General features: G+C 49.9%; 1 protein-coding gene across 1 annotated transcript in view; it reads left to right on the top strand.

Moving 5' to 3' along the window:
* Window positions 1-19,538, top strand: part of PHF12 (PHD finger protein 12) — a 35,768-nt gene extending 16,230 nt beyond the window's left edge. Inside the window, exons 2-14 of the mRNA XM_025214619.1 lie at window positions 1,019-1,091; window positions 3,166-3,553; window positions 4,161-4,281; window positions 5,293-5,425; window positions 6,218-6,382; window positions 7,496-7,657; window positions 8,026-8,824; window positions 11,160-11,288; window positions 12,646-12,789; window positions 15,333-15,431; window positions 16,104-16,186; window positions 17,708-17,846; window positions 18,340-19,538. Of these exons, the coding sequence (XP_025070404.1) occupies window positions 1,041-1,091; window positions 3,166-3,553; window positions 4,161-4,281; window positions 5,293-5,425; window positions 6,218-6,382; window positions 7,496-7,657; window positions 8,026-8,824; window positions 11,160-11,288; window positions 12,646-12,789; window positions 15,333-15,431; window positions 16,104-16,186; window positions 17,708-17,846; window positions 18,340-18,674 (2,748 nt within the window). The 5' untranslated portion in view covers window positions 1,019-1,040 and the 3' untranslated portion in view covers window positions 18,675-19,538. The remainder of the gene's footprint in view (window positions 1-1,018; window positions 1,092-3,165; window positions 3,554-4,160; window positions 4,282-5,292; window positions 5,426-6,217; window positions 6,383-7,495; window positions 7,658-8,025; window positions 8,825-11,159; window positions 11,289-12,645; window positions 12,790-15,332; window positions 15,432-16,103; window positions 16,187-17,707; window positions 17,847-18,339) is intronic.
* Window positions 19,539-19,678: the final 140 nt, after the last annotated feature.

The raw sequence follows: 19,678 nt of genomic DNA, 5'->3' as shown, positions 1-19,678 counted from the left end.
AAAGAGAAAACGGGGTTTGATGTGTCAGTTTATATGCACATCTGTTACTGATGCAAGCAGATGTTCACTCCCTAAAACCTCTGCAGTCCAAGTTGTCCCACTTTGTATGATTGCCTGGCTCTCCTTCATGATTTCTGCTGGAGCCACTCGCAGCCACAGGCCAGGATCCCAAAAATATTTTTGTGCAATTCTGCTGCTTTCAGAGAACTGACACGACTTCAGTTAAGCCATGTGAAGAAGGTTTCCGCCCTTCCCAGCCTGTGATCCTACAGGAAAGTGGTGATTCCTTCACCAGAGGCTTTATCACACAGACAGGAAGAGGAGGCTTGGACATGTAGGAAAAATGCTTAAAGACAATTAAAATATTGTGGGAAGGGTGGTGCAGAAAATTCATTTCCAGGGAATATGGACTTTGGCTCCTGGTGTGTGTATTATCACTGTGTTGGGGCCACAGTGCGTCTGCCAGAGTTACTCTTTGTCACAGGCTAGGAGCTGATCGAGTCAGATGGCCCTGGAATGTCTTGCTTGAGACGAACTGTATGTCGTGGCTGCCTTACTAGTCATTCTAACTGACAATAAATGAATTTTTGCTGTGAGTCGGTTGGTTCTCCTCTCTTAGTAGATATAATGGGGGATGCTTCCATTCCTGCGTAAGTTAGTTTCCTGATGGCAACTCTCATAGTTGAAGAGGAATCAGGGCTGAAATTGCCATGTAAATCTTGCCCCAGCGGAATGAAGTGAACGCTCTATAGTGGGAAATGAGCACTTAATGCAGGGCAGACTTGAGCTGAAGGCTTGGGGGTGGAGGTGGGTTCTGTAGCTGCTATTTTAGAAGTTGTTTCAGTGGTGATGGAAGCTGTATTGCAGAGAGCCTTCTGCCTGGGGAATATCTGAATAGCATGGAGGAGACTCTTGGGATTGGAAGCCTACAAGATGATTCTGGGCCAGGTTTGGAATGTTTTTCCATTTACAAGCTTCAGTCAAACAGTAAAATGTTGCCTTTGTATTCCTTCTGTAGTAACCCTCCGCTGAGCGAGGAGATGCTGCCTCCAGGGGAGTGGATGTGTCATCGTTGCACTGTGCGTCGAAAGGTAAAACTCCCATCAAACGCTTGCTGTATTTTGGGTCCTCCTACATCTTACAATTCGCTCAGCTCTTAGTTTAATTTAAGTTGGAGTTTTCTCAGCCCTGTCCCCACAAACCCCAGAGGTGGAGGCTGGGGGAGTGCCCAAGCTCCAGTTTGAAAGCATAGTTGTAGTGGGTGAGCAGAGGGATTTGTTAGGGAGTTGGTGTCTGGAAAGCTTAAGGGCTGCTTGATAAAGAAGTCCCAGGGGCCTGCACTAGTTTTGCTATTAGAAATTGAGACTGAAATAAAACTCTGTTTCAAGTATTTAACTCAAGCCCTCACCAGGCAGTAGCTTTTTGCAGTTGGGGAGAGAATGTACCACAGATATCAGATGGAATAATTCTGCGTGGGTCAGGGAGGTGTACAGACTGAGTTGCCAAGGCTTCCCATCGTTCGTGTCTGATTCTTGGAGTCCAGTGTCTCATGCCTCTGGTTCAAAGAAGGAAAAAATTACCCAACCTAGTGACCTCACAGCAATTTCCATAGCAACAGAAGGTGAAATCACAGTGAATTATGACTTCCTTATTTGTAGGAACAGGATGAGAAGATGATTGGGCAAGATTGTGGTTTGTTTTTTGACACGACATTTCTCCAGGAAACCGGCCTTGCGAAATGTAAACATGATTTTGATGGTATAACTACTTCAGAATGCATGCCCAAGCCTTTGTTTAAAGAGAATTTGCACCCAATTCTCTAGGAAACCATTCAGGTGAAGTGCTGCCCAAATTCAGCTCAAAAACAGGGCTCTTCCAACCTGCTACCTTTTTCATCAATCCCTTGCTCTTTGCAAATCGTTCCGATGCTTGTGTAAGTGTCTTCAAGGTATAAACTTGTCCAAAACCAAAAAGAACAATGGCTTTGCTTTATCTGACTCTCTTTTTGTTACTTGGACCTAGTCCTTAAATTGTGCTTGTTTCTAGGGTCAGGAGGTGCCACCTTCAGATAAATTGTATTGAGCAGGAAGCTCTGTCTAGCAGCTAAACCCTTCCTTTTCTCTCCGCTATAGATTTCTTTCCTTCCTCCCTGCCCACCCCCTTTGCCCAGTTATGACTGTGATTGCTCAACATGTCCCTCAGGTTGAAAATCTTGCGTTTTTTCCCTGGGAGGTTCACATCACGCTCTTCTTGGCTTTTGTGTAAATTGATGTGAATACTGTCCACTGTTCCTTCCATGCAAAGCCTATTGCTGAGATCATAAGACCATATGAAAGTAGGGCTGGGAGGGGATCTCACACGAAATCAGTTGCTTGCTAAGTGTTATCTTCTGTTTAATGCTCTCAGCCGCACCCTGAACCGCCCGTTCATGCCCTTTTCTGTGCTACGCATTACAGCGTGGTGGTGTTTTAATGAGAAGATGCTGAGTACCAGGCACTGTGTGGTTTGCTTCAGACTCCCCTGCCACTGCACTTCAATCTTCCTTGCAGTGTCCTCTTGCAACTAAAATCCTGAGTTTTCGATCTTCTGTCACTCCTTACCCACAGATCCCCACTGCACCAGCTCTGAGCACAAAGGCCCAGTTCTTGTACTGGCATGTTGCACGTTCATTTGGTATGCTGGTTTCCCCAACTACCACTCTAGTTCTTGAATAGTTGCACTTATGATGGGTTCAGCAACTTTGCAGAGACCAGAGCACTGCATCAGCCAGCGGACTGGTCTGCTGTGCATTACTGTTTCAAGAGCTGTCACCAGGAAAACATTCTCCTAAATGGTGGCTCTCACTGAACGTTAGTTGGCAGTGAAGGATGCTAATTTAATTGACGTCTGGATTTGAACCCAAGACTTTGGAGATGAAAGGCGGGTTTACTAAACCCCCCCCCCCCCCCCCCCCCCCCCCCCCCCCTTCCGTTTCTTTTCTAATCTTTAACAGTAACCAGGATGCTTTTACGCATGTAAGGCTAAATGCCATGGTGAGAAGTTGTGCAGTAAAATTCCTTCTGCTTGGCTCCTGTTTCTGATGCATTTAGTCTTTGCATACACATCAAGTCTGGTGTGCTTGTTTGTGTGGCCTCCGTGGTAAGCCTGACTGTTCATGTCATGCAGAAGCGGGAACAGAAGAAAGAGCTGGGGCAGGTAAATGGATTGGTGGACAAAGCTGGGAAAAGGACCACCTCCCCCACCAGTGACGCTGACCTATTGGACAGGTCTAGCAGCAGCATCAGGGCTGTCGCACATGCCAGGATCTTGGAACGGAGAGCGAGCCGGCCTGGTACTCCCACCTCCAACGCCAGCACCGAGACCCCCCTTTCGGAGCAGAACGATGTAGATGAGGACATAATTGATGTGGATGATGACTCTGCCATTGCAGAAATGGACTGCGGGCAGCCCCAGCTGAAGCGCCCCTTTGAGCTGCTTATTGCTGCTGCCATGGAAAGGAACCCAACGCAGTTCCAGTTGCCGAATGAACTGACCTGCACCACCGCACTTCCAGGTGAGTGAGAGTGACCGCTTGCTGCGCTAGGCTACAGCTCCTCCTTAGTAACAGCTCTGTAGCATTGCCATCCTGTTGGAGTGGTTTATGCTAATTTCTCGTGGTATTTTGTTCTTAGTCTGGCTGTAGTGACATCTACTGGGAACTCGATAGTGCAGATGTACGCTTTTTCATCTTCAGTCTTCTTTCACACATGGCTGCTTCTCTTGGGGGTGGTAGGGAAGAAGTCTCCGATTCTGCTGCATCGCTAGCAAAATACCCTGGCTTGGTTGTTCCTGAAGTAGAGAAGCATATGGACATTGTCAGGGTCTGTCCCCCAGATTAAGCAGTGTTGGCCAATAGCATTTGACCAGCCATGAAAAAAAGTCTTGTGGCATTTTGTTAAGCTTTATTAATTGCCAGGTGTTCACTGCCCATGTTTTTATTGATTGTATGTTTGGAACAGCTTTGATACCAGATTTGCTGTGCTGAACTTAGCAGGTTTTGTAGCCTCCTCTGAAATCATTTACAGCTGCCATAAATGTATGTGCATATCCATCTGCTCGCTTTAATCTAAAATAGAAGATCTTCTACGGGGCAATACAAAACCTTTTATTTGACTTTTCAGGTACTAGTAAGAGGAGGAGAAAGGAGGAAACCACAGGAAAGAATGTCAAGAAAGCACAACATGAGTTGGACCACAATGGCTTGGTTCCCTTGCCAGTGAAAGTCTGCTTCACGTGCAACAGGTACCAGGTGTTCTCAGTTTCTCTTGATGTGGGCAAGATCCACATCTGTTCAGATGCTTTTTGCAGGGGTGAATTTGACATCATCTGAAATACTTGGTTTGTTTTTCCACTTAGGTTACTTACATATGCTACTTTCCATCTTCTTTTTATACTCAGCTAGAAAAGAAGGAGGTTTGTAATTATACTTGGTAAGGTACGACCATCTCAGGCATTTGTGATTTAGCTTAGTCAGTGCTCTTGAGGTACGACGGGGTGGCCTGGCTTTTTCCTACCCCTTTTTTTAGTGTTAGAATCTCCATCCTTGGAGGCTTTGAAGTCCTGGCTAGAAAAAGCCTTGGCTGGGATGATGTAGTTGGGGCTGGTCCTGCTTTGAGCAGAGGGTTGGACCAGATGTGACCCCCTAAGGTCCCTTACAACCCTCATTTTCTGTGAGTCTATGGAAGTGTCATGTGCAGGGTTTCAGGAGTTTTTTGACAGCCTCTTTAAGCTTACTGAAATCACAGGTATTTTGTTGTATTGGAGACTTAAGGTATCTCAGTGCTTCCAGTGTTGAAGCCTGTGACATATTGCTAGTTCCATGAGTTTCCCAGGCATTTCTCTGAGGAGCAGCTTTATTAACAAAGGTGGGCAGCTTATTCAGAACAGTTGCTCATGCAGTGGCTGCCATGTGCATGGGGCTTTCAGAAGTAAGGACATTGGTCCTCGCTGAGTGCTTGACAGTCCGAGGCTCCTGTCCCACTGTTGCATCACCTAGGGACAACCCTTGTGTCCCTCTGACTTGACTGGGCCTCTCATAGCGATCGTATTACAGAACTAATGCCTAATTTTAGGCACTGGCAACAAATAGTGCAGGGGAAAGATGGGGTCATGGCAGCCAAGTGGCTGTTGACTTTGCAGTCAAAGTGAGTGTGCCCGGCGCTGTTTTACGTAGATTGCTTGCTGGTTCTCTTTCCTTCCTCTTGTAACAAAAGGGGAGTGAGCAGCATCTTCATTTTGGTTCTGTCTTTGCAGGAGCTGCAGAGTGGCACCGCTCATTCAGTGTGATTACTGCCCACTCCTGTTCCACATGGATTGCTTGGAGCCCCCGCTAACTGCTATGCCCCTAGGCAGGTGGATGTGCCCAAATCACATTGAGCATGTGGTGGTAAGCAAAGGCTATTCTTTACCATCTAGTATATGGACACCAAAGGGAGGCAGGTTCAGCTTTATTCATGCGCTGTGTAAAACAACTCATAAGGTATTTTTAAAAGTTTGATTGCTTTGTTGTTAGTTCGTGTGAAGTCCTCTCCGAGCAACAACAATGACTGCGGGGAAACAGTGCAGTTGTCTATACACAGAAGTAAACAGACTGGGGAGTGGGAAGGATACTGGTAATCTTTTTCTTTGCCTATAGTACTCTTAGGTGGTTTTGCTCTGCATATTCTTGTTTAAGTCTCCAAAAGGAATATGATCAAGTTGGTGAGCTTCCTTTCCAGAGCCCAGAAGAAAGCAGCAGAGTAACCTCTTCTCTTTGCTAGTGTTTGCTCTGTCACTCTCTGCTACTCCTCTGCAGCATTCTAGATGTTTTCAAAAAGCTCTTCTCAGAATGAGGTGTTTCTTCTGGGCAGAGGGACTAGAGGGCTGATTCAGAGTTCGGTGTGGGACCGTTTATGGTCAGATTACTCGTCACCCAGTTGACAGGTAACCGGAGACACTGGCTGAAATAACATTGACGAATAACATTTTTAATGGGTCTCTGAAAGTTTTGCATCCAACTCTAGCCTTGTACCCTTTAACAGAAACAATTAGATCGTATTTCATACACACAGCACTAAAGTTGAGCTGAAGGTGGTGGCGGTACAGTACCAAATCTCTATGAAAGAGGCAGATACTTATTGGAAAAGGCATTAGGATGACACGCGGACATCTAACTACTGCAACATATCTGCTCACCTAGCTGAACCAGAAGAACATGACCTTGAGTAACCGGTGCCGAGTGTTTGACCGGTTCCAAGACACCATTTCTCAGCATGTTGTCAAGGTGGATTTCCTGAACCGAATCCACAAGAAGCACCCTCCCAACCGCAGGGTTCTTCAGTCGGTGAAAAGAAAAGGTTTGAAGGTAAGTCTAATTAGGCAGTCTCCTGATGGCATGGCTCCTATGCAGTAGTGTAATAAAGAAGGAGGATAACAAGTGCACCCCTTCTTACTGGCATTTCAAGGTCCAAGCCAGCCGTTGGTGTGGAGAAGGGATGGATGGACACTGAAGGACATCATCTGTTACTGCTCTTAGCATGTAAAATGTTTAACGTGTCCAGATCACTGCTGCTTCCTAACAACTGAGCAGTGTTATCCAGGGTTGCCAGCTTGTGGCAATTGCATGTCTTTCAAATGTTCCACCAAGAGGTAGGTGCCCTTGGTGCTGGCTTGTGCATTTCAAATGGCTCTCTAGAATAATTTCCTCAGTGCAGTTAATGGTAGCTCTTGGAGTTCTGCTCCGAGTACAGGTTATTCTTGTAAAGAGGTTCAGAACAAGGTGGGAGGGAATCCTCATTAGAAAGCCTAGGCTAAGACTAGACACCCACCTCTATCCCCAGGGGCTGGATTGAGCATGCTAGAATCAAAACTGCCAAGGCAGAGCTCTCTGCTTCATGCAAGAAGGGCATGGAGGAGGCCCGCAGTGTGAAGCATTGTTCTTTATGTTGCACTCAGTGACTTAGAGGAGCTGAAACATTGTCTAGCTCACTTAGCTGAGGGTTCAGCCTTTATTTTCCCCTGAAATGTTGGACGTTTTTCTCTTCTAAAGCGGAGCAAGGAAATGGAGTAAAAGGAGAAACTCTCCCTAGAACTGGAAGTGAAGCCAGGACCAGAGCTGCCTTGCATGCTCTTCTGATTTGACAGCCAAACACCCCCACCAGGTCTAAATGAGGGAAAGTACTTGACAGGTTAAACATTTCACTGCAAAAATGCTTCCCTCCTATAGCTTTGTGCGAGCGAGCCATCTTGTGCTACATCCACTACACCAAGGGCTCATGTTGCACCTGGCATAGACCTGCGAATGCCTTTGACTTCAGCACAGCTGCATCAGTTTGAGTCTGAATGTAGCTATGAACTTCCCCATTTCCTGGACACCAGCAACCAGCAGACAGCTTTGTCAGTGCTGATTAAAATGGCTAATTCCAAAATGCACTATTACCTGTTCTAACGTGTGTGATCTTCCCTCCTTGCCCACCAGGTTCCAGATGCTATCAAATCCCAGTACCAGTTTCCACCCCCCTTGCTTGCGCCTGCAGCAATTCGGGACGGTGAGCTGATCTGTAATGGGGTCCCCGAGGAATCCTCACAGAAGCACCTTCTGAACACTGAGCACTTAGCCAGCCAGTCGGAACAGCAAGAGGTAAATAGGGCGGATGTCAGCGCTGCCTGCAGCCGTCTTGCTGTGCTGGACGGTCCCTCTCATCCATTCCAATTGTCTGTGCTCAGAGTACCTGTGCGGGGAGCTAGTCTGAAGCATGTGCAATAGATGATGGCTTCTTCACTTCCCCCCTCCTTTCCCATCCTATAGCCTGAGTTTAGCCTTCCAGGCAGAGTCCAAAAGCAGCTGGTTTGCCAGGGGCTTGGGGAGCACTGATGGTGCATCCTGGGCTCAGAATTGGGATAGAAGGCTTTGTCGTTGGCGGCTGTTGGAGGACCGTGCTGTGCGAGTGTGATGAGACTTTGGGTCTGGCCCGTGCAGCTGACATTTGTTTCCTTTCTGTTTTTCAGTGGCTCTGTAGTGTTGTTGCACTCCAGTGCAGCATATTGAAACATTTATCTGCTAAGCAGATGACTTCGCTTTGGGACTCTGAACAGACAGAGAAGGCTGATATTAAGCCTGTTATTGTGGCAGATGGCTCGATCACCAACCCTTACCAGGCAGCTGACAAGGCACCCACACCTTCCCTTTATTCCATGTCGTGCACCTCAGGGATTACCACCCAGAATTCCTTGAGCTCCTCTCAATCCCAGCAGACTGTACCACAGGAAGAGATCAATTGCAGCTCTTGTCTGGACAAACCCAAGAAAGGATCTTCTTGTGGGACTTCTAATGGGCCCACAGCCTCCGAAGTGAAAGTAAATGGTCCTCATTTCTACGGTGTTTCCTCTGAGCCCTTGGCACAGCTGACTGACTCCCAGAGGCTAATTGGACCAGGTAACACGATCCCGGTTATGTCTCCTCGGCAGACGTGGCCCAGGCCTCTTACACCCCCAGCAGCGTGTGGACTTCTGAATCACACGGCTGGAACCGTTGTGAAAACGGAGAACATAGCAGGACCCATTTCTTGTGCACAAAGGGGTACCGTGCCAGTCACGAGCCTGCCTGCTTCCCTACCGAGCTCTTGTGCCAGCCTAGAGACCACCAGCACTTTGCAAAGAAAGAACGTTCAGACGCAGATAGGACCCCCGCTCGCTGCAGAACTGCGATCCGCTGGTTCCCCTTTAACTGCCACTAGGGCTCTTACTCCTCCGCAGGCAACAGGAGATGGATCCACACACAGATTCTGTTCACCAGCACCACCTTCAGGTGAGCATCTGGCAGGAGCGATCTGGGCCACGCTGTCACCGAACTGCTTTACAGACCTTAGACTTCCCTTCAAAGCCTGGAGAATTTTCAATGAGGTGACATAATTGCTGGGAAAACTAGTGTTATCTGGGCACAATATTAAAAGCTGCTTGCTGTATCCCATGGTTTCCATAACAGGAGCTGGGTTCTGTGCTGAATTCATTGCTACTGAATGCACCTCTGAGAGGGGAATACTTGCTCTGCTTCTCGAAACAGCTGATTTAGTCGGTTTTGGAAGGAGCTGAAGGTTCTAGAAATCCACTGTGATTTTAAATTGTTCAGCTGTTGTATTACAGTCACGGTTGTGATTTTGGCAGCTGTGACAGAAGGTGGCTGGAGTTTCCAAGTGGGTTACTCTAAAATCTGTATTTTTAATATCACGTTAAAGGTGATCAGCCAAGGATGTGAGAACTGCAATGTGACCTTTGCGTATTTTTGCAAGGATTTAGATAAGCAAACCTACATAATATTACAAGTGACGTAGTTCAGGCCTTCCAATGCAAACCTCCTCTCAGCCTCCTTGTGCATAAAAATTAGAATGACCTTCAATTATGCGATCACTTACACTGTATTTGAAAAATAGTATTGTACAGCTTTTTTTGCACGACCTTAGATTGATTTTAACATACATTATCTCAGTTCCATGGCTAAAAGTCTCGTGTTCATGAATGGAACCTGAAAGGCCTGCTGCTGGTTAGAGAAAAAATGTCTAGTATTGTGGGCACCGACAGACTTACTAAGACAGATCTAAGAGTGGCCAGCGTAAACATTCAGCCCGAGATGCCCAGTACCATTATAGCAATGGAGACAGTGAATTTTCTGGATGCCTTGAACAGTAAAGCTTGTTTAGATTTTTTTTCTTTTGCTTTCCTTGTCTTGTGAAACAGCTGAATCAGTAAAAGCGAATGTTCAAAAGACCACGAGCACCTGAAAATGGGTGATGGTTTTATGCTCTTACCTATGCAAGCAAGTGCTGCTCCCAACACAAGTTTCTGGGTGGGTGAGAGTTTTGTAAGTTTTCACTGCGCTCTGTTTGAGAGCTAGTGGATACATGCAGTGAGGTGAAGATTGTGCACACAGACTTCTGTTAAAAAATTGACCAGCTGATAGGCGTAGTCTCTGTTGGTCTGAAGCAGCCTGCAAACACTTGTGCGAAAACCGTGCTGAGGCACAAAGAAATGTATCCAGGGCTTGGCTACTGCTTTGTTTGGAAGCAGGGATGAGGAGAGAACATTTTTGCCAGATGGAAGAGGACCATAATGATACAGAAAAATGTTGTGTTTGTGCTTCTAAGAGCTTTGTAAACACTGGCTAATACTTGCAACTGTCTTTAGTAATGAAACTCTTAAGTCGCTTTAGATCTAAACTTAGGATTTTGTAGAGTGCAAACGACCTCCTCCAACCTGGGTAAGAGGGTGGAGAGGAGGGGGGAACCGGAGATGTGGGGAGAAAGAGGGAAGGAGGGGAACCAGATCTGTGGGAGTGTAAATGTCCTTGCAGCACCTGTTGTTCTAGCACTGCCCTGGGCTAGAGAATAAGGGAAACAACCGAATGTCTCTTCCAGGAGATGCCGATGGTGAGAAATTGCCATCTGATTCTTTGCCATCAGTTTTAAAAACCACACCCCTCTTTCGGTTTGGTATTTCTGATCTAGTCCCCTGCTGCATCACTGTGACAGTGTGCAAATGTCACTGCACTCCACAGGTAATAGGATTGCATTTGGAATGCGTTACAGGCAGGTCTTTACTCATAACTAGTGCCATGTTCCCTGAGCACAGACGAGAGCTTTTAGAATCCATCGGCAAATGCAAGCCATGTCTAGTAGGAATCTGTCACAGATCGTGCGCAGGAACATTCAGCTTTTCTTCTTAAACAAAGACATTCCTGACTTAAATTTGGCTAATGTATAAAACAGCACAGAGAAATTGCTGCCCAGACTCGGTGTCAGTGAGACCTCTAGCTACTGGGCCTTAGCTCTCGTGCTGTTAAGTAACTCCTTAATTTGGTTTCCAGTATAGTACAGGGACGTGACGCTGCGTCTTCCTTTAGAACAGGCTGAGCTCTGCTGTGTTCCTAGCCCGTGGGGGGGGGGTGGCGTTCCTCTCCACAGGAAAGAATACTGATTGTGAGGGCAGGTACCGCTCCTCTTGATTCAGGCCTCTTCCAAAGCATGGCTGTTAACAAGGTGTCCTCGTGTTGTGTGGCCTGCCAATGAGAAGTGCAGCTGGAGGGCTGGGTGGAAGCTGCTGGCTACTGGGTAACTCTCCTGACACTTGTGCCCCTTTTCTCTCTGTAGACGGTAAGGTCAGTCCCAGCACCTTATCCATAGGAACCGCTTTAACTGCCCCCTCATCGTTCACTTCAGGCTCTGCCGCTATGATGGACCTTACCAGTTCCCTGAAAGCATTAATGGATGGTAATGGTGGTGAGTACGTGTTTCCTCGTTGGTCTCTGCCTAACCCAAGCGTTCCATTCAGTAAAGCATTCCATGTACCCTCGAAGGGGAGGCTTCTCTCGTACGTGCAGGCACAGAGGAGGGCCATGCTGCAGTTCTCCCAGGCTCCTGCCTGCATCCCCGTTGCCATCGTAATGCCTTGTGTGTGGATTTCTTCGTGCTTTTTGGAGGTGTGATGCAAGCTGTTGTCGCGCACATCTCTTTTACAGGTGGCATTTGTATGCTAGAGACACCCTGGCTCTTCCGTGCCATGTGATCCACAGCTGCTTTCCTGACTGCTTTCTTCTGAGACCCCAGTTCTAGATTCTGTGCTTCCTCCTGTTCCCAGTGAGCTGGGCTGCAGTATTCTTAAGGGCGAGACTTGAGTGGGTTCTGCTCCTGTCACTTTTCTGCCAGAGCCGGCAAGTCTTCCTGGTCATCTGTTGCTTTGATGATGGGAGATCCAAGCCTCAGTGCATGCCCCAGAGAGGAGAGGACTCTCGCATAGCCCTCAGCCTTGGTATCAGATGCTTCTGCAGTGGGGAAGTAGCCTGTCTTGTACTACTGGTTGGACCTTGTTCCATTTGGCAAGCACTGCTTGTCTTGGCCCTTCCAGTGTTGACAGTGGGGCTTAATGGTAACCCCCATGCCTCCGCTGCATTTCTTCATCACTTTACCACCGTTGTTGATGTTGAGGGCATTCTGGCTCTAATGCCTTGATTGTTAAATAAGTGTTTCCTTAGCAGAAGGCAAACCTCTTGCAGGTCTGCATAAATGTCAGCCTTGTCTGTGGTTATCGGCGATGTGAGGGTTTTGGGGTTTTTTTTTCATTAACAGATTTTCCTGAGTTCCCTGGTTTCTTTTAAGTGCTGCATCGAACCTTGCCTGATAGAACAAGATCCTAAAAGTGCAGCTCTCGTTTACTCACTATTAGGGTACATCTGCTCAAACTCTTATTCCCAGCTGGTTTGTTACTGGGGTCCCAGCAAGCCCATACTTGCTGCCCAAAGAGCCTGAAATACACGTGGTCTCTGTGTTGGACATCTCTCAAGTCTGAACGCCTGATGGTAACTGCTTTCCCCCCACCCCGGCGTGTTCCACTCAGAGGCAGGCCTCCCTTTTACTGTCTGGGCTGCAGCTTTCCAACATAACACTTCTTGTCCACATTCAGTGCTAGGAATGAGTGTAGAGAAACGGAGCATCCAGCACTTTAGACTCTTGCTGTAGAGTGGCTGTCCGCAGTGCCCTACTCATACAAATGGCAAAATGTAGACTGTTAAACCCACAGCAGATCGACTGTCACCCTTTCCATGAAATGACTCACTAACTGCTTTTTATTTATTAACAGAGATTGAGATAAATATGCTGGATGAGCAGCTGATCAAGTTTCTGGCCTTGCAGAGAATACATCAGCTCTTTCCTTCCAAAGCTCAGTCTATAGCGGGCAGTGTCAGTTCCCATCAGCCAGCTTCTATGGGAAACCACATTGAAGGTAAGAGCAGCCCTAGAATAGTCCCTTTGCACTGAGCCGTGGCTTCCTTGGCACTACCCTGCCTTCAGAATAGGTGGTTCGGGGAGATCCTGTCTTCTGGTATCTTGGAGTCGCCATGTCTCCTCCGTCCTTCCTCCTGTGCCCTGGCTCTGATTCATTGTTGGTTAGAAGCCTCCTTGTTGAGCATTCTGCACATGTGGCAGTCAAGGCAGCTGCTCCGTCCCCCTGCACTACAGGCAGTGCCGCTCATCAACCTGTTCTTAGCAGAACTCTGGACCCCAGGTGTTAAGCCACATTGCACCATCTTGATCTTGCACAAAAAGGAAGCCCCAACTCCATTCTGTGGCCTGTTTGTGAGCAGCTCAGGGGAGGAAATGCAGCAGTATTTAAAAGCCAGCTGCTGCCCCAGGAGCTGAGGGTGGGCTGAAAGCTGGTCTGTGGACTTGAAAGAGGAAAGCAGACTTGGGGCATTGAGGGTGGGGTTGAAAGGCCCATAGAAAACTTCCTTCCAAACTAGTAGGTGTTCCTCTGCAAAGCTACTTCTCACTGCAGGTGGAGAGAAGCAATCCAATCCTTTGCTTATAGTTTCTGCCGGGGCTTGAGCTCTGCCTTTCATTCCCCTTGTGCTCACTGCATCGGGTGCAGTTCCCTTCCACTTTGGGTTCTTGTCAGCTGCTGGCCCTTGGCAGGTTAAGCTTCATTTACTGTCCAGAGCAGGTCAGAGGCTTGTTCTACTTTGGCCTAAGTTTTGGGGTGGGTCCCACAGAGGTCTCTGGGAGTGCACTAGTGTCCGTCAGTCTTTAGACTTGCGGTTGTTGTGTGTGCGCATCTGTGTTCATCTCAGCATTGGTTCTAAACATCCCACGTCAGGACTGACCTCTTCTAGCGCTGCTGCAGCCGGAGGCTGCTGTGGGACACAATGCTGGGCTGCAACTAAACTATGGGGAGCAGCACACGCTACCTTAGCACTGCATCCTCTGAAGGGAAGCCCATGTTGCCTTTCCCCTGCCTCCTCCCTGGAGCCCTCAGACCCTGGCACCTCCTGCCACACCCGTCCTCACTGAGACTCTCTTTTGTCTTGCTGATGGAATGCTTGGGATGAAGTCTCCAGATTGGTGGTAGCCACCCTCAGCTGGAGAGCCACAAGCCAAATGCTGACCTCCCCAAGTGTCACTCTAATCCCTAGGCAGACAAGGTTCCTTGGGTGAATCTGATATCTTTTATTAGACCAACCCAGATAGTTGGAAAATAATTATTATGTAAGCTTTCGGGTTCAAAAACCCTTCGTCAGGCTAAGGAAGTTTCAGCAGTTGGTGTGTGCTTTTCCTGGATGGAATGAAAATTAATAACTATTCTCCAACTATTTGGGTTGGTCTAATAAAAGATACCAGATTCACCCAAGGAACCTTGTCTGCCTATGTCCTTAGACCAACACGGCTACAACCTACACTACTTTAATCCCTGCCCTTCCCAAGGTGTACCTGGTACTCTGCACCCCACTGCGCTGGAGTACAGGTTTGCATGCACAGCAGCTTCTTGTGCCCCTTCCGGCATGCATGCCGTGCTATGGGTTGGCCACCCCTGCTCTTGATGACCCCAGCTGGCTTAGCTGTACTCAGCTGCTGAAATGGCCTGTAGGCAGGACATCTGTGTGCAGAGAGGATTCTGGTACAAACAGAGCTTTCCATTTCATCCTCCCACATCCCATGTGTGTCTCAGCCCTGGGCCGGCCTCCTAGGCATCAGTGGGGAATTGCATGTGCTGTGGCTTGTCTGTTGTGCCTTTTGACAGTCTCAGTTTCGTTGACAGTTTCATGCTTTTCTGTAGGAAAGCCATGGAGGTGTCTATGTGCAGGAGCTGTGTTGAACTGTGTGCACATACTTGGGGATGAGTTTGCAGGGAGGGGTGGCGGGGTTATAAAACAGCAGGGTATGGAGCTCTTCAAACCTGGAGCAGGCCAGTAGCAGCCAGGTGGCTGACAACTGTCGAATGGCTTGCCAATGCTTAGTGCAGGCATCCAAGTGTTTGGTGGAGCGGGGGGTATGTGGGCTTGGCTGCGTAGAAGGTGTTTCTCTGACAGCCCCAGGATTGACCCTGCTGTGGGAAGACTCAGCTGAGATGAAACACTGAAAGCAGAGCGTTTCCCCCTTATGAGCCTCCAGCACTAGGAATTTCTGGTTAATCTCTGACGAGGCTTTGCCAGCTCTGCCTGCGTGTGTTCTCAGTGTCACTGGTGGTTCAGAGTCCGCAGGGCAGCTGTTACCAGCATCAGGCTCACTCAAAGAGAGTGCTGTCCTGACTGAATGGTTTTCTTTTTCCTTGTAAGATCTGAGGCTGCACAAGGGTGCTGCTCGCTGTTGCACTGCCTGGAGGTATTTGGGGAGGACAGGAGTGTTAGGCTGGGAGCTACTTCTGGTGTTGACTTCCCCTTAGCAACTGTTCACAAAGGACTCTGGGGCCTGTGGGAGGGTCCCTGAAACATGGGTACTTTGCACCTAGAAAGGGGAGCATACAACCAGTGACGTATGGGTCTTGTTTTGCAGCGCAAAGGAAAGAGGTGCAAGCCCGGGCAGTGTTCTACCCGCTGATGGGCTTGGGGAGCGCAGTGAACATGTGCTACAGGACGCTCTACATTGGGACAGGTCAGTGGCGTCTCACAGCTGGGTGGGTGGGGATGCAGCATGTTCTACCAGGGTATTCTCTAAATGTATAAAACCAGCAGCAGCGTCTGCACTAAAGCTTACCCCACAGAGCTGAAATGGTTCCCTGGGAAATGCCATGGTGGAGCTGTTCATTTTGTGCTGGAGCTTGCAATGAAGCTTTTTTTGTGTTACCAAGAAATCAATGCAAGGCAGGCACCCTTCAGAGCTCCCTGTCCTAACTAGCATGGTCACGGGCCTGTAGCCCTATGTTTTATAAGCTACCATTTCAGGGTGGGACGAGCATATCAAGAGGTCAGGATTTAGCATGAAACAGTCGCGGGCCTCCTTGGTTCCAGCTGGTGGCAGAGGGAAGGAGTTTCATAACGGTTCTAGGCCTTCCCTCTGCCAGGGCCCCCGGCGCTCTGGGTGGGTCGAGTGATCCTAACGAATGGTGTTTCTTTCCACCTTCCCCTGCGTGATCCAGCAGCTGTCTCCCCCACCCCTGAACTAGTTTGCTGCAGCAGAATTCATGCAGTCCTGGGATCAGAGGCAAAGGCAGTGGCTCCCCTGTCCTTCTGCCCTTTGAGGTTCAATTCAGGCTCTTGCTCCGTGCTGCCTGTGACAGCTTTCCTGAATTGAACTGACCCCATGTTCTGTGTTCCCTGTGGGCAGGAGCTGACATGGATGTGTGCCTTACGAGCTACGGTCACTGCAACTACGTGTCCGGCAAACATGCCTGCATATTCTACGATGAGGTGAGTGCCCAAGCCCTGTGGTGTGAGCCTCAGAGGAGGGCAGCGGGCTGTCCTTGTGCACAGCTCCTCGGCAGGCTGCAGAGCAAGTGTTGGGGTTGTGAGTGGCTTTCTGAGAGGAAAGGCTGTCACGCTGGCAGAGGGGTGGGGGCTCCTTTTCTGCAGGGAATCTGGCAGGGTCCCGCTGGTGCTGCTGCGCACTCTCTCTCTCCCCCAGGGGGTGCTGCAGTCAAGGCCGTGGGGTGAAGCCGCCTGTTCCAGGCCCAGGGTGATTGCACTTGCTCGGAGCTGGCGCCTGACCTCGGTCTCAGTTTGTCCGTGTCTAACAGTAGCTTCCAGCCCTTCCCTCTGGTTCTGCTGGGTCTGCCAGACTGGAGAGACCCCGGCTATTGCACTGCCTCCCTGCCTGCGCGCACTCCGCTCTTGGACAAAACACACGGATCAAGCCACCGCACTGGTCTTTTGCCAAAGGCCAGTTTCCCTGAGCTCCCGAGCATGGTGGCGGCTCAGACAAAGCAAAGAAGAAGATTCAGTGTCCTCTTGGCCTCCAGAATCGGGCACAGTTGCATCCCCCTGCAAACGGCATTGCGGTGCGACTAGCCCTGCCCTGCACCTCAGCTAGCCTGCTGTGACCCCTAACTCGCCTTTGTGCAGCCAGAGCCACCACTTCCTAACACCCAGCAAGTGCGCCCTCCCTGCCTTCTCTGTCCCTGAACACAAGACCTTGCGTTGCATTGTTAGAATTCACTTAGAGGGTTGGTTACTGTCTCCTCAGCTCCCATCTGATCCAAAAGGAATTTTAATTTTCTCCCAGACAGGCCAGCTAGCACCGGGCTGGAAAGTGTTCTCATGAGAGAATGAATCCTTTGTGGAATCTAAATCCAGTAGCCAGGTTGAATTCCCCTTGGCGTGCACAGATGAAACCCTGCACTTTGTCGGCTAGTTCTGTTACTGTTCTACTCTCCTGGATCCCCCCAAACCCCTGCGTCCGTCTGCGGACCTAACCGGCCCAGCGGCCTTGCTTCACATTACGTGTTTTCCCTGCTCATTGGGCCTTGTTTGTTGTCTGCCTTGGTCGGGGAGCACTGGGACAGGGGCTAACTGGCACTCAAAAGCCAGTGCAGGACGGCTCATCCCTAGAACTGGCCCTGGGAGATGTGCCTCAGCCCTGCTGGTAGCTGTCTCTGGCTGGCTGTAGGTGTTCTGTGCTGCAGGCCCCACATGCTCAGTAGGAGGGAGACTGCTTTTTGCTGTGATCTCCTTAGTGGGTGGGTGGCCTGGGCAGGTGCCGTGCAGCTTGTCCCTGTCCTAAGGTTGCAGAGGCCACGGTGGGAACGGTTCTCACATGCAGCGTGTGCAGAGCAGCTTGGGCCACGCATGCACAGTCTGCTGCCTGCCACTGCCTGAAGCAGTGGCTTGGCACCTGGAACAAGCAAGGCCTTGGTGGGTCCTTCCCCCACCCACACGTCGGCCTGGCCGAGGGGGCGTTGGGGGGGTGACACGTGCCCTCCTCTTCCCTTCCAGAACACAAAGCATTACGAGCTGCTGAACTACAGCGAGCACGGGACGACGGTAGACAACGTCCTGTACTCCTGCGACTTCTCCGAGAAGACAACACCCACCCCTCCCAGCAGCATTGTTGCCAAAGTGCAGAGCGTGATAAGTAAGTCAGGGCAGAGCTAGCCCCTCTGCCCAGCCTGTGCTCACAGGCGGCGTCCGTCCAGTTTCCTTAGTGTTCTGCTGGCAAAGAAGGGAGGGGGCTTCCCACAGTTCAACAGTGGCTTCTGCTGCTCCATTCCCTCAGTCTGCAGAGCCCTCTGCAGCAGTCAGCCCAGCCTCTGGGGCTGTTAACCTGAGCTCTGGTTCCCTTGCGCTCCTGGCCCTCTCCAGAAAGCTTCAGGTTTTGAGTTGGGTCCTGGCGGGCTGCATCCACACATGCTTTCCTTGCACTCCTGGTCTGCAGCTCGGGCGTGGGTGCAGCCGAGCAATTCCTCTTCCCCTGTACCAGGGCAGGATGTTTCTCCAGGGGCTCGCAGCAGCCTGGTTGACCGAAGGAGCGTTGTCTCCTCTCTGTGGCGGAGTGAGACAAGCATCCAGCAGGAGCGCAGTGCTGGGCCTGCTCACCGCGGCCTGCGTGACTTGTGCTTCTCTTCCAGGGCGCCACAAAAGCAGGAAGCAGGAAGAGGAGCCGCACGAAGACGCTGCTGTGATGAACTCGCAGGCGCAGGGGCAGCACCGCAAGCCCTGCAACTGCAAGGCCAGCAGCTCCAGCTTGATCGGGGGTAGCGGGGCAGGCTGGGAGGGCACGGCCCTGCTCCACCACGGCAGTTACATCAAGCTGGGCTGCCTGCAGTTCGTCTTCAGCATCACCGAGTTTGCGACCAAACAGCCCAAGGGGGACGCGGCCTTAGCACAAGACACAGACTTGGAGGAGAAGCTCCCCCTGAAGCCCCACCAGGTGCCCGTGCTGCGCTCCAACTCCGTTCCCTAGGAGCCTGGGCCGGGGCCCTGCGCTGCAGCAGGGGCCTCGCCGGAGACTCTTGCAATGCAAACATGTACAAACCCCGCGGGGATTTTCTACGCCGGCCCAGGAACCGTTCACGCCGTTTGCATGAGATGAAGAACGTTTCACTTTTTTTAATTATTTTCTTTTTTTGCTCAAGTTTTTGGGGCATTTGCACATATATTTGTACTATACATTTCATTTTAAAAGGAAAACTGCAGCGAGGCGAGGAGCAGGCGCTGTGGCCCGGCCCCCTCCGCCAGGCCCTTCCCGCGCAATTGTAAAATAATCAGAAACTTGTTCTATTTTGTGCCAGTGACAATAGTTTTATATTAAAAGAGAAAAATACAGTTTTCATACAGCAAATCTATACAATATCATTGTTTTATTTAATGTAAAGAAGCGCTATACTCCCCCACAGGCCTCCCCCCCTGCTGTGGTTGCACTACAACTTGCTACTGTGTATTATGGGCAATGAGAAACGAGTTCTTTTCCTGGCGTCCACCCTCTCTCTTTCTCTCTCTCCCTTCCTCTCTCTCTCTCTCTCTTTGCATAAGGAAAGTATTGGATTCTGTGTAAATACATCCGTGACGGCATTTTTCAATGTTTTTAAAGCTGTGTACAGTGCTCCGTGTGGGATGACGTTGCCTCCGATTTGTCTATTGTAGCAGATTGTCTGTCGTAAGCCTGTCTGTCTCTTCCGTTGGCCCCCGCCCCCGGCAGCTAGCTCCGATGTACATAGTCATTGTAATGTTTTAGACTTTACAGAAACTTTCCTGTATTCTGTATATAAAAAGCGAAATACTTCCCAGTCTGTTTCCTGCCTGTCTGTCCTCACTCTGTGACCACCACTGAGGAGCTCGGAGGAGGCCCCCGGCCGGGCTCTGCCCCAGGCACGCAGGGCTGGAGCGGGGAGAAGGCAGGAAGCTTCCGAGGAGCCGGCTGCTGCGGCGTTGCCTGCTCCTCTGCCCCCGCGGGGCCGGCGCTGGGCG

This window comes from Alligator sinensis, unplaced genomic scaffold (genome assembly GCF_000455745.1).
Source record: "Alligator sinensis unplaced genomic scaffold, ASM45574v1 scaffold1244_1, whole genome shotgun sequence".
NCBI classification, from domain to species: Eukaryota; Metazoa; Chordata; order Crocodylia; family Alligatoridae; genus Alligator; species Alligator sinensis.
The sequence above is the reverse complement of the archived record's forward strand: the minus strand, read 5'-3'. Positions and strand labels throughout refer to the sequence as shown.